This window comes from Dermacentor silvarum, chromosome 11 (assembly GCF_013339745.2).
Source record: "Dermacentor silvarum isolate Dsil-2018 chromosome 11, BIME_Dsil_1.4, whole genome shotgun sequence".
Taxonomy (NCBI): domain Eukaryota; kingdom Metazoa; phylum Arthropoda; class Arachnida; order Ixodida; family Ixodidae; genus Dermacentor; species Dermacentor silvarum.
The window spans coordinates 42,341,956-42,356,683 of NC_051164.1; the positions used below are offsets into that span (position 1 = coordinate 42,341,956).

At 47.2% G+C, this 14,728-nt stretch overlaps 1 protein-coding gene across 2 annotated transcripts in view; it reads left to right on the top strand.

The window, feature by feature from the left end:
* LOC119433792 (DNA polymerase eta) overlaps positions 1-13,870 on the top strand; it is a 60,942-nt gene extending 47,072 nt beyond the window's left edge. Inside the window, exons 10-11 of one of the 2 annotated variants that reach the window (XM_049658161.1) lie at positions 3,098-3,267; positions 8,735-13,870. In XM_049658161.1, coding sequence (XP_049514118.1) covers positions 3,098-3,267; positions 8,735-9,878 — 1,314 coding nt within the window. In that variant the 3' untranslated portion in view covers positions 9,879-13,870. The remainder of the gene's footprint in view (positions 1-3,097; positions 3,268-8,734) is intronic. The other variant, XM_037701052.2, reaches the window with a different exon arrangement.
* The last annotated feature ends 858 nt before the right edge of the window (positions 13,871-14,728 follow it).

A 14,728-nucleotide genomic window follows, 5' to 3' on the forward strand; every position in this document is an offset into this window, starting at 1 on the left:
AATTAACTTCTAATTATAAACAATAGGTGGCTATAGCAAATGAGTATTTGGGGCCCATCCTCGACACTACCTAGCCCAACGATCCAAATTTTGAATAGCGGGGTTCATGTGGGAGATACGCGAACAATTAGTTACCCTTGGCAGGCTGCTTGAAACTGAAACTGGCTGCAAAAGAGCGTCTGTTGTCGTCGATGTCGACGCCCCCCAGCCTTTCGTCACGTCGCCGACGTCAAGCTGTCCGGCCCAACGAGGAGCTTGCGTTATCTTCTTGCTGTTTGCGGCGTTGGCCTAACGCTTCAACGCCGGCGGGCCGCCAAATTTACTTCGTCATTCCGTCGGCGCCAAGTTGCGCTGTAGCGCGAACCCCGCTCCTTGGGCTTTTAGATACTACAGGCGTGGCGTCATATCAGTCTGTAGCGTGGACGGCGAACGCCGCAGATAGCAAGGAGATAACGCAAGCTGCTCGCGGGCCGGACCAGCGGTGACGTCGGAGACGTGACGAAAGCTGGGGGGCGGCGACATCGACGACAACGCCGCTCTTTTTGCGGCCAGTTTCAGTTTCAAGGAGCCTGCCAGGGGGAACTAATTAGTCGCTTAGCTCTCACATGAACTCCGCTATTGAAAATTTGATCGTTGGGATAGGTAGTGTCGAGGACGGGCCCCAAAGTACTCATTTGCTGTAGTCACCTATTGTTGATAATTAGAAAGTTAATTAGCGTAACTTTGCTAATTACGCACCTAAGTGCGGAAATTACTCTGTATCTAGAGGCCGCCAATCGGTGCACTCGAATGGTAAAGATAACGTGAACAAGATATATATTTTTCTAATTTAAAAAATTTGGTGCAGCTAAAAAAAACACCCTGTATAGACGATGCTTCGGAAGTAGACGAATTTTGGTGGATGCCATCCAGCGTTTATTTTCTTTTTTTTTCAAAAATTTTGTGTTGGTCAGTGTTTATTTTTTGTTTTACTTTCAAATTATCTTAAATTTGTATGTGATTTTTTTGTGTGTTTTGAATGGTCGCACATTATAAACAGGGACACCAACCACACAAAAACGCATTCAGAATGCTGAAAGGAGGCAGAATCGGAGCAGAGCACAACATCATCGGCTACAGTCTTTCCGACTTTTTGTAGAGCTGATTGTACCAGCATGCCAATGGATATCGTTTTGCACTGCTGGACTACTTGCAAGTCTATCATCAGGAAGATAAATGTCATAGAACGTTGGCAGTACGGCGACTTCTGGACAATCGCGGAGTTTGGGCGTGCCATCAACGGTAATAGAGATTGGCCGATATTTAACAAGGGGTTTGATTGTGTCCTTTTCGTATCTCGTGGAAGTACGGTTAAACCTGGGTATAACGAACTTAAATATAACGAAATTCTCCGTGCATTTAGAACCTCAATAAAACGAATACAGTCAACGTCCGATTTTTCGGACTCCCAGGGGCTGCGAAAACGTCAAAAAAATCGGGCAGTCCGAAAAAACGAATGCATGCCTTTTACTGCTCCCAAGGGCTCAAATCGCCACAGGCACGTCCAAAATAGCTCTGAAGGCCTGCGAGTGCACATATTAGGCGTATCGGGGCTCGTACTGTGATAAGAGACGGCAGGTGCACGCATGTGTAATTAAGGAATCCATACCGTGTTCCGTGACAATTGCCCCTTTCCACTTTTGGTATGCTTCACCGCAATACTTCGCGTATGCCTCACTGTGTAACACTGCTGTATTAAGGTGAAGCTGACTTTTGGTTTCCGAGCTTTCAAGACATTGGTGAGGATTACAAAGGCCGAGTTGGCGCCATTGCTAGCAGCAGCGAATTGTTTCAATAAAAAACACGGCACCGAACAGAAAGAAGCTTGGTGGTGAACGTCGAAGTAGCTAGGCCTAGCGTGGCTGCGGTTGGTGGTTCGAGGAGGTGGGATAATAAAAATTATCGAAGACGTCGAATTATCGGGCATGTCTGAAAAATCGGGCGTCTGGAAAATCGGCCGTTGACTGTAGTGTTTATACACGATTTCAATATAACGAAATTTCACTGCCGCCGTGAAGGAATACTGAGGTAATAAATAGAAATTTCCGTGGATGCAGATGTTCAAGTGGCTGAACTACAAGCAGCTACTTGCAAACGCACCTCTCAAATCGCGTGCCGCGCACTGTATGCTTTGGTTGTGACTGAAAGTGTGCAAGGGTGAGCCAACAAGGATGGTGGCTTGATAAGCGCCGTCTTCCTGCGCGAGCAAAGGGAAAAGGGGCTGGGAACGTGCTCGTGGTAACGCGATCAAGCGCGTGAGGGGGGGGGGGGTTCTTATTTTCTGCTGTGGCTGTCGGCGCAGCTGAGCCCATACACAGCCTACGCATCCTGTTTTAGATGTAATCTTCTACACGTGCAAGAAGTGGGCGTGCCAAAATGGCGTGGCATCATGTGCACATTTAGTACTAGAGATTGCGTAATATCGTGTTTCGGAGACGCGTTAAAGCGAAAGGCAGACGAAGCATTCGCTCAACTGGCGCTTTACATGGCAGCGTCGTCCCGCTGTGGGTGACACTATCAGCCACGGGGGCGGAGTGGATATGAAAGAGTGCCTGGCTTAGCTTCATGCCACTGATGTAAAGATATCGTCGACACGGCATGAAACTATCTTTCGTCGCCGACTCTCAAATGCAACAAATTTTTTTTTTCTCATTCAAATTTGCTTTTTCCGATTGCATTCTAACAGTCTGTGCATTGTAACTTTTTCTTTTAAATGCATGGACTATTTTGGATATTGTATGGACTATTTTATGGAAGGATTCGTTTCCTACCTGTAAACGACTAAATGCATGGCACTATATTAGATTTGTATGAATGAAAATGGTTGTATGGACGCATTCGGTGTTTCGTGGCCATGTTAATTTGATTTCACTGTACAGAAAGCCGAGATATTGTTTGGGTAAAAGCCTGACATGGCGGCACCCATGAATGGCAAATAAAATGATCTATACCATGCTGCAACACATTTTTTTATGTTTGGTACAAGTAGCCTCAGGTGTTCCCATTTATATTGATCCCTGCTGTTCAGTAAAGAGATAATTGCTTTCAATGCGTGCAGAACCACCGGATTGCCCAGTTGTTGGTGATTAGTGTGCGGAAAGTGGGACAGGAAGGTGGCACTTCACGGTCCTGCCAGCTGATCGCCTATGACGCTGCCAGGGTTATGAAGGATGCGTTGGCCACTGTGATGAAGCTGAATACAACTGCTGGAGCATCTAGAGACACCTGGTGAGTAAGGATGGCATGCAGTGCAGACAGGTTCATGTGGCTCACAGATAGGGCAGCCAGCGAAAGTTCCTGGCATTTTTCGACTACCCCCTTCAGGCGCTATGTCCACACTTGTGGACGCTACTTATTCTTGCTGGTTCTATAGAATTGTGGCCAAGAAAATGCAGCAGACATTGTATTGTGGCCAAGAAAAGGCAGCAGACATTGAGCTTTAGGTGAATTGAACGAGTTTTGGAGACATGCTCAACGTGCCTTCATTTCACTTTCAATGCGTTCGGTCCGTACTGCTACACTGACCACTTTGCTGAAGGTACTATCTTGTTTGACGGAACGTTCGACATGCTGTGTTCTGGCAGCATTGTAAAAAGAGCAATTTTTCTTTGCTCGTAGTGTAGGCAGTCAATACAGTCCAACTCACTTATATATTCCAGTGCCACGAACATTCCATTGCTATAACCGATAATTGTTATAACCGGGTTGCATGAAAAAAAGCAAAATAGGGGGATGGCAGAGCTGTCGTGAGAAAACTATAATGGTGGGGAGGCCAGTGCCCCTCCCCACCATCTTCCTCCATCCGGCTGCTGATTGTGTTGACACGTTTAACTGGTTAAGTCTGCTTCCTGTGCGCTCCGATCTAGTGTAACACGCCGCGGCTATCGCCGTTCAAGAATGGCACTGCTATGACAACTGCAAAGAGGGGTCATGGCCGGCAAGTGACATGCGAGCTTCACCGAGGCATCGCTTTGGTGGCCCCAAAGGCTGCCTTTTAAAAAAAATGTGAGAAGGTTGCCGCGGCAGCCTCTTAGCTTGAGAAATTCAGAAGAAACGCTGGGGCGAGATCACCACAAGCATCTCACCATGCACTTCTCACTGGCTTGCTCGAGAAAACCCTATGTCTGTCAGCTTAGCTAGCTTTGCACGAAACTTGCCGACATCCTTCTCCAAGGCACCCAAGTGCTCCACATAGTGCAGCAGAAGGTCCCTCACGAAAACGAAGCCCCAGAGGGACTGAATTATCTGCAGGGCCTCCTGCGAGGATGACGTTGAGGCAGCCTGCCCTACCGTGTCATCGCTGCCGTCGTCGCTGTCGCCATCGCTATCCGATGCAAGCGCATTCGCGACGATCGCCTGGTTAGAGGAATTCCGTTTCTAAATCTGTAGCAGTGCGTATTCTTTTCACCGGCAACGTCATGCATTGCCGATGATCAGCAGGTGGGTCAGCCATCTTCCGTTTCGGCGGCAAGTCAAATGAGGCTGAGGAATCGCGTGGCCAGGAACGACTTTGACGGAATCAGCAAAGACGAGCACGAGCGACTTAATCCGTTGGCAGAACTGCACAGAATGAGGGGCCAGCGAGCAATCTGGGAACAGCGCTGTCAGTGAAGTTGGCGCGGTCCATTCATGTTTCGGAGCGTGGCACAGCGTAGAGCTTTGGGCGCAGCCCATTCGCGTTCGGACGGGTGGCAGAGCGACGGGAGAGAGGTGCACGAGGCTTGCGAGGCGGCGAAGACTGGAAAACAGCGTGCGGCAGGTGCAGCGGCTCGAATGTCTTTTGTAGCGTTAGCTACACTGGCCTAGCCAAGCCCGTTTCGCGCGGCACATCAAGAGCCGTGCTGCGCATGCGCAAGGATCAGTGATGTCACACGGCTTGCGCACCGGAGCCACCGGAGCCGGCACCTCTCGCGCTCTCCGCCGCCGGTCTGCGCATTCCAGAGGAGTGACGTCGTAGCCGTGGTTGACGCACTGGCGCCGGCGCGCGCTCGCTGTGCAGTCGCCGTCTGTGCAGTCGCTGTGCAGTCGCTGGAGCCGCTGCGCTTCTGACTGGCGTTTGCCAGTGTGGTATAGCCATGGAGAAGGAGAGCGCAAATGCTGCTCAACAGCGCAGAAGAACGGAGAAGCTTGACTCATCGGATCCCGAAGTAGTTGCCTGGCAATCAGCTGAACCTTTGCTAACGCTACGTATATCCTGGCATAGCCGAGCTAACAATCAAGCTAATCGTTGACAATCTAGACAACCAGGAAAGCTAAGAATAATCAGCTGAACCTTTGCTAACGCTACGTATATCCTGGCATAGCCGAGCTAAGCCACTGCAACTTTTTTCCTTTTTTTTTTCTTCAAGGATTTTGCATCCCATTACCTTTCGCCACACACACCCAGTAGCCAGACTTCATCGCTATAACCAATAATGCGGCATGGGGGCATTGTACATGTCGGGCATTAAACTGGTAGTAAGCGGCTTATTTCACCATAGAAAACATAAAAAAAGTTGACAGTGCAGCAGCTTCTCATTGTTATAACTGGTATATTGTTAAAACTGGTGTCACTGTAAGTGGGTTTGACTGTAGGGGAATTGTACATGGGCTTCAGGCCTGTGAGTGAATTCTTTAATGCAAAAATGAAGCATTACTGACAGCACATAAACAGATAAAAAAATGACATAGTATATAATGACCTTTGAGAAAATGCGCAAAGCACCATCCTAGCACCTTGTCTTCTGCACAGTGGAGTGTCGGATACATCATCATCATCAGCCTGTTTTTATGTCCACTTGAATATGGCCATTGGAATAAAGTTGTGCAAATTTCACACGTTTATAGACAGTCTATCGTAATTCGGGCTACAATGCACATAATTAGAGCCTGTTTACTTGATGTCGGCCAGCAATACAAGGGGAGACTCAAAAGTAACGAGAATTGTTTTTTTTTTTCACTGAGGTGGAAGAATAGCCGATACCGACGCATGATGCTAAACGCACATACTACACTATCATTCCCAGCAGTTGGCCAAACAGCATCTCTGTGTAAAGTGTTACCTGCTCACTGCATTGCTTTCTTTTGAGAGTTTGTTGCCATCTATGTTGGTTTTGTAGTGTTGAACGTCAGAAAAGAATGTAAGAATGTGTGTGCTTCAAGTTTTGTTCTCTCTAAATTTTTTGATATAAAATTGCTTGTTTATTTTAAATTTGTATGCAAGGGCAGACAGTCAGCCAGCATTTTTTACGTTGAAGGGGCCAAGTGGTTACGTAATTAAGGGTGAAGAAAACACCCCAGTCTGTGGAATTCGGGCAAGTGGCTTGCGAACCAAAACAATGCCCCCGCTTACACAGCACTCAGTGTACAGCAATTTTTGACAAAAATAGGATGACAACACTACTCTAAACCTCATCATCTCTGCTTCCCGTAGCTTGTGCCCCTTGCAACTTATTTATTTACTTATTTATAATCAATATTAGCGAATCACAGGTCAACGTACGTAATTCAACATTGGTGCTAAGTAGAAAAAATACGGGTGTACTAATACTCAAGTATTTCCGAATCGAATAGTGAACGTCTGAATAATTCAATTTGCGAATTTAACATCTACTATTAGATTTTTCGAATATTCTGTATATTCAGTGTAGGAGATCCACATGGTGCTACATGTGAAGTGCGCTGCTCAGTTCCTCGTGCTCAATACCGCCCAAGTGAGCATGCACTTCGTTTTCGACGTAAAACGGGCGCTGCAAATGGGCCACTCCAATTGACACGGTAGTAGACTTTGTCATTGCGTGCCACCCGCCGTGGTTGCTTAGTGGCTATGGTGTTGGGATTCTAAGCATGAGGTCACGGGATCGAATTCCGGCCACGGCGGCCGCATTTCGATGGGGGTGAAATGCGAAAATGCCCGTGTGCTTAGATTTAGGTGCACGTTAAAGAACCCCAGGTGGTCCAAATTATTCCGAAGTCCCCCACTACGCGTGCCCTCATAATCAGATCGTGGTTTTGGCACGTAAAACGCCATAATTTGATTTTGCCATTGCGTGCTCTCCTCGACATCGACCCGATGCAGGGATAGCACACAGCGCCCGGACGCCACTATTCTCAGAACGGCGATGCGTCAACGGGAACCGCCTCTGTTGGTACAAGGTTCGTCTGGGTTGACAGGACCATCGCAAAGATAATGCAACATTGACAGAGGACAAAAGCAGCGCGTTGTAAAGTCTGAAAGCATTTGCGAAGATCAAACTGATCAGCCACAGATAATCACACGGATCGTGCTGGATACGCGGCGGTGAGCTTCCTGCTGCTTCAATAGCTGTGAATCTGACTCGCACGCATAATCTCGGGACCGATCACCCATGAGCCACCCCTGTGAACATGTTAGCAGAAAGCATTCCGCGATGGCTTGTGGCTCGTTACCACATTGGCCAGCGGCAAATTTTTCTCGCGGCCGCACTGCCTAGGCCATTGGGCCTAATCGGCGCTGCCTCACCAGGTGTTTCGCGACTAAAGTTACGGTTTGGCGCCAAATCAACGCATATGTATTCGCAGGAGTTGCGTGACACTCACAAAGCCGACAAACCGCTTCAGAAACGAAGGCGAGTGCTCAAGATGGCAGCAAAGTTATTCATGGCCGCCATCTTTGAGACACACAGTGTGGCTACCTCTCGTTCCCGACACCGTTTGTAGGCGCACATCGGTCTCTTATTTGTTTTGTAGCTTCGAGCAATCCGTCACAAGACTAGCTTCGGATTTACGTGGCGGACGCAAAAGTGTCATGTCTCGGTTGCACACATTTGTGCGGACGGCGGGTGAACGAGAGGGGCGAGGAGCGAGCATTGCACGATCTTACCGTGACCCTCCAGATTTCCAAATCTTTGCTAACAACAGGATTACACTCCTGATCTTTGCAAATCGCCTTCATGCCAAGTGAAAAACCTTACAATACAACAAGAGAAAGTGTTTTCGGTGGAAGAGAAGGACAGGGCCTGCCGTGGTGGCACTTGGTATCTGCTCTTTTACCTGGGATTGTCATCGCGGCGGCCGCGCCGGCTACGTGCGGTAAGAAGAGAAATAACCTGGAGCTCCCCTCTACAGTGCTTCATATCATATCGAGAATTTATCTTTAAAAAAACATGGAATCTCTGCACAATTGAAAGGTCAGAATAGTCTTGAACAGCTCGCGAATAAAGTGGTTTGTCGCTTGAAGGTGATTAATGTTTTGTAAGTTAAGGAAAAATGAGATTGACATTAGCACAAGGATTCCCATAACATTGATTTGGTGGCGAAGAATGCAGCGCTCGTGTGCAATAACCCATCTGCCATAAAGTTAGGATAGCCCTCTTGTATTTTGAAGGAAAACTGAAAAGCAACACTTTCTATGCAATACATAAAAGATTGCCGCAAAGCACAGGTTCACTATTAAACTGAGAAATCAGTGGTATTCAGCACAACAGAACGTCACAAATAATCAGTTTCAGAGGTGTAGGCGTGCGATTTGTTTTCATCAAGCTCTCTCTGTCACCTATATAGCACATTTATTGGTATAATGAAGTTACCAACTGAATCTGTGACTTCATTACGTTGAGGCTGTTTGCACAATTCAGGAAAAGCAGGAAAACCATGAAATTTTTATCATAATAAAATTAATTTGTGTGTCTGTTCTTAACTGCTTTGTTTGCACTGATGCCCATTTTTCTCCATATAGGACGCCACCGTTGACAAACGTCTCATTAGCAGCGACAAAGTTTCGGGACAGCTTAGAGGATGGATCTCAGGAAATCTCCAAGTTCCTTGTGCGACAGTCGAAGAAGGCTGACGAGCCCAAGAAGCCAACGTCGGCACCACTGCCACCCACAACGCCGCAGAAAGGCCAGAAAATTGCCAAAGAATCGGAGGACGAGGGCAAAGGGCATGAGACTAACGAGGGGCCAACACCATCACATTCCTTGGTAACACCCAAGAAAGAGGAGGAGCTGAATGACACCCTTCCATTTTCAGCAAAGCTCGCAATGATCCTCCAAAGCCCCCGAGATCCTAGGAAGCGAAGTGATGGTTCACCACCCCCAGTGGCAGAGCAACATCGTGTGGAAGAGGTGAAACGCGTGTTACCCGTCATGGTGTCATCGACTTCTCCGAAAAAGAGTGTCAAGGTGACGGCAACCAAGACTAAGAAGACGTCTAAAAAGAGTGCAAAAAAGGCTACATCAGAGGCTCCAAAACTGAGCTACTTTGAGAAGATGTGGACGACCAAAAATGATGCGGATGCAGAAGCAGCTTCCTGTGTCGACAGCTCAGTGCTCACTGCAAATGCAGAAATCGGCGTTTCTGTCAATAGCATCGATGATGCTTCGAATGACGAGAGCCGAAATTTGTGCGATGCTGATGTATTGCCTGGGCCTGCCTTTCTTAAGGAGAACAGTGACGACTCGACACGCAGTTCGGTCCTCTCGAATGTAGACAGCCCGAAACCTTCGACTGTTGCTGGAAGCGTGGATACTGCTGACAAGACTTCCCCACCTACCTCATTCGACGATGCTGTGTGCTTTATTGACACCAATAGGGATATAGAGGGCGGTGTAGGGGGAAGTGAGGGTCATCTGTCGATAGACCCGAGTTTGTTGCACAAATGTGAACAGTGCGGAAAGACTGTTGTGGTCTGGAAGAAAGAAGAGCATGATGACTATCATGTTGCACTGAACCTGAGCCGGGCTGAGCGTGTCGCTACAGCGTCTCCCAAAGTGATGGCCACCAGTCGGAAACGAACTGCTTCAACGACGACAAAGAAAACGTCTCGAACGAAGAAAGCATGTGCTGACAAAACAAGAACGTTGAAAGACTTTTTCTCGTGATTGCAATTATGAAGTTTCTTACTTAATTTAACATGTTAATAATGGCCTTGTAGAGATATATTTATGTGATGATTTTCTGTGGCACTTCAGAGTGCTATCTGACTTATATAGAAGTGAAATCTGACGCAAGTGTATAGAGCTTTCAGTACGGTGTAATTTTTATGCTTTTCTTATGTAGACCCGGTATATATTGTACAGAGGCTCACTGGCTCACGGTGATTTTATTCTTTAGCTTGTATGTAAAAATTTAGATGGACTGTATCCGCAATTGCATATATTTATTAGCATAGACGTTTGCATGTGGCATTTAAAATTATTTGTTGAACATGTCCAAAGCTGTATTGTTTTTTGTATTTTTTGTTTATGGAGATCCATGGCAAATGTCTCATTTCACCAGTTGTTGAATTTAGAAGTACAGTCAACGACCGATTTTCCGGACACCCTATTTTTCGGACGTGCCCGATAATTCGAACGCCTTCGCGGCACAGCCACGTACCCCATAAGGTCTATGTATATAAACGTCTGAAATTTCCGGCGCAAAAAACCTTCGCCGGTCCGATTTTTCTGACTTTTTACCATGACCGCAGGTCCGAAACGGCATTAATCATTGGCACCACCGCTACCATTTTGATTATCTCGCCTCCTCGAACCGGCACTCTCGCACGCACATACGCTGGCAGCCGTAGCCACCGCCGCCGCAACGCTAGGCCTAGCTACTTCCAGTTTCACTACCATGCTTCTTGCTGTTCAGTGCCACGTTTTTCATTGAAAGAATGCGCCGCTGTTAGCAATGGCGCCAACTCGCGCCTTTGTAATCCTTGCCAATGTCTTTGAAGCTCGGCAAGCGCGGCGCGTTGCATACTGCCGGTTCCCGAAAGTCAGCTTTGCCTCAATACAGGAGTGTTACGCAGTGGAGCATACGCGAAATACTGCGATGAAGCATCCCAAGACAGGGAAGGGGCAATTGTCGCAGGACACGGTATCTATTCCTTAATTATACACGCATGTGCCTGCCGTCTCCTGTTCCAATACGAGCGCTGCTACGCCTAATAAGTATGGCAAGCCGTCATAGCTATTTCGGACGTGCTTGTGGTGATTTGAGCCCAAAGAGGCAGTAAAAGACACATTCGTTTTTTTCGGACTTCCAGATTTTTCGGACGTTCTTGTGGCCCTTTAGGGAGTTCGAAAAAGAGGATGCTTGACTGTAATTTACAATTATGTTTGAATTCTATTGACAAGAACATTGTGATCTTTGTACAATCGCACCTCGTTATAACGAAGTTGTATCCGATACGAAAATGCCTTCCTTATATTCAATATTCATCATAAGTATATGCCGTATTTACTAGCGCAATTCCTGCACTTGCATAATGCTTGCACCCCCACACATTGTCGACCAAACCTTAAAACTTTTTCTTTCCTCAATTATTCGTTGCACCCTTGAAAATTGCTGCAGCGACTGTCTTCTGCTTGTTCTGGTCGGTGATAATGATTGTGTATTGACCCTTTTCGCGGAGCAGTTTGTTTTAGAGAAACGAGATGGCGCTCCCGGCGGCGCGCCATACCTCTCCTCAGCGACCGCGCACGAATACGAAACCATTACCGCTTCTACCTTGCTTCTGTGCGATCAGCTGTCGGAAATGCAACTGAGTTTTCGCTAACACACTGTGCTCCAATCATGCTAGATTGAATCATGTAGATTGAAGGCGTGTGCAGTAGTTGGCTGCAAAAATAGTGACTGGCATGTTAAGGAATAGAAGGAATCTGCGTGGCCAAGTTCGCGGACCGCTGCTGCAACTGTCCGAACGTGTTACCGGCACTTCGCGATGTACGGCTTTCCTCAAAGATATAGAAATTTGCTCATCCGCCAGCCTTGTATCGCTAACCTTCAAAGAAAGGGCTTCATCCCCAGAACGTCGGAAAGAGTGAGTACCACTCGTTAAACGATGACAAAGGGAGTGAGTAGCGCCGCTTCCTGTCATAGTAAGTTTCGCGCACGTTATCTATGCACATCTGTCCCAAATGGCAGGAAAACTCACGCCCACTCTATCGCCGACGTATCAAGAATAAGTGAATGGGCGCACGCTTGAATATATGTGCACTATTGCACTATATACGCACAATAAGTGACGGTGCTACATCGATAGCGCACGAATGGTCGAAGCTGAATGTTTCGTGACGGTCCACAAGAGTAAGCGAGTTACTAGCTGTAATATATATTTGCTACAAGGTATTACAATGTACAAAACAGCTACGTTTCAAGCCTTGTGCGCAGCAAGAACAAATCTATAGGAACTGAGCACACCCTCGAGCGATTAGGCAGAAAATGATCAGATAGTGGCCGCACTGAGGAACTTCACCGAGTCAGAAACTGACAAGCCACTGGTTGAAAATATTTGCCGTATAAAGAACAGAGAGCAAAACACACTAATCCTGACTGAATTCATAATCGGAAAGCTTGCATAGATTGGAATACATATTTAGCCCCGCTTTTAGAACAAGCACTATATACGTTGCTTGCATCATTTGAAGATATGTTAATCAGCTCCGAAAGCGCGTTTGCATGTTCTCTGAAGCTGTGATCAAAGCTTCGTGTCATTCACCTTGTCACCGTCTACGATATCTCCGAAAACAGAGGTTTTCTAAGCCGCGCCGGCGTCATACACTTCCATTGTAAACAAGGAGGCGATGGAGGCAGTTGAGGCAAGCAATGGACGCGTCACCACGTGATCAAACATGGCAGCGCCCACGGGATCGCCGCGAAAAGGGTCAATAGCAGCTGAGCACATGGTCGGTGCATGAAATCACAATTTATTTAGATTCAAACTGCAAGTGGCAAAGTGTCTGTGATTACAGTGGAACCTCGTTGATACGATTTTGTGTAAACATTTTTTGGGATAATCCGTTTTATTTTTTTTCCTGGCCACCACCCCGTAGGAGCAATGGAATGCCTTTTCTGTTACCTATTCCTGTTTTCTTTTCGCTCTCTCTCTTTTCCCTCTTTCCAACCCCTATATCCCCGACCCCAGTGCAGGGTAGCAAACCGGAAACTCGCCTCTGGTTAACCTCCCTGCCTTTCCTCTCGCTCTCTCTCTCATGCAGTTGATATAATAGTGCTTTCACCTGAAATTGTAAAATATGACTGCAAACTGTTCTGAAACTCGCAGCTTTATATTCAAGTATACGAGACTGTAAATTACCTTCCAATGACCCACGAACAACCTATTAAGAGCCGGACACACTAGTGGCAAAATGCGCGCCACAAAACCAGCCGCGAAGCAGGTTTTTCATGCCACGGAAGGGATCAGTCCTGGAGCAATTTAAATTGAGAGCTGCCCCTTCAATGAGACCAATGAGAGCTGCCCCTTCAGTGACGTATGCGCTGCAAACTGGTGTCATGCGGACCCGCTCGACCGCTATTTTCGTATTCACATCTTGTGTCAGCCAGACCGCTTGTTCCGTAGTATTGTGCGCTCGCGTCAGCTTTTGCTTGCGCTTGTTTTCGTTCTCTTTTCAGGTGATATTCTTTTGCAGTCACGTGACTGAATGAGGTGCTTGCCCTCGTCTGACAGTCATATAGCTCGTTGTGTGACGCTGCTCTTTGACAGCTGCGGCGACTGGTGCTCAACTGCCCGCGATGGACTCGCGGCGTTAGACATTAGTCGTTAGACTCTTCGGGGCTTCATCGCAAATGCTCAGTTGAGTGAGGAAACGGCGGTTTCTTTTTCTAAGTAGTTAGTAGTAAATGTTTATTCCATGAAGGGATTGAAGGTTGAGTGGGTGGGGCCCTCTCTTTTTCTAACTTCCAAAATAACTTGTTTACGAACATTGCGAAAAAGAAAGTTCAGCGAAAACTGACGAGCTGTTTTAAAATTGCTAAATAAAAGTGTGTTGGCTGCAGTTTGTGTGATTTCAAGTGCTGCTGCTCCACTTATTGCGCGTTTTGCGCGACACCACAGGAAGCTTTGCTAGCGACTTTGTGACCAAGTAAGCCTGTTAGAAGCTTTGCTAGCGAGTTTGTGACCAAGTAAGCCTGTTTTCTTACTGTTTGCAGCTTGCTTTGGATAATACAATTTTTCGATGATGCGTTTTATTTTCTGGTTCCCGCAAAGATAGTATCAACGAGATTCCACTGTAAGTGAAGTTTCTGAGTAGCACATGGACAGCAACCCCGGCATTGTTCATCTTTAGCCATAGGGTGACATGGAAGCTGCATGGCTGGTTTCAACCTGAAGGTTAATGGATGATGGCAGCATTTCTAAAATAACTAAATGAAGTTGTCAGTATCGACAGTGGTGATGTGGCTAACGGTGAGGAAGTGATAAGCGACGCCAGCATTGACACTGAATTTGAATAGTCTGGGGAACAGTGGTAATCCATTGCCTTTCCCGCTCTGAGGTGTGCCGATATATGCTTGCCCGACTCTCTTTCTACCCTCATTCTTGGGGAGAGGAGGTTCCGGATGTGGCTGCCAGTGTGAAGGTACCAGGAAGATGACGGCGATAGATGGACCGGAGTGGAAGCACTCTTGGAAGACATGAATCGGTGTCTTCCAAGACCCAGACCGAGAGCGGCAATGGATGCTGAAGTCCGCAAGTGTGTTGGAAGACACGAATTGGGGTGTCTTCCAAGACCCAGACCGAGAGCGGCAATGGATGCTGAAGTCCGCATCATTAAGCACTTGCTAGCGCTTTTTGCTAGCCTGCCTTGTGCTCATTCATCGTGTCCTGGCAGTCTGCATGTCTTGTTGGGAAGATCCAATAAACCGTTGGGTCTGTTTTGTTTTCACTGTGTGTGCATTGTGTTTGTGCAGGTGTGCAGGTGTGCCTCCGAGGTCGGTAGCACTAAGG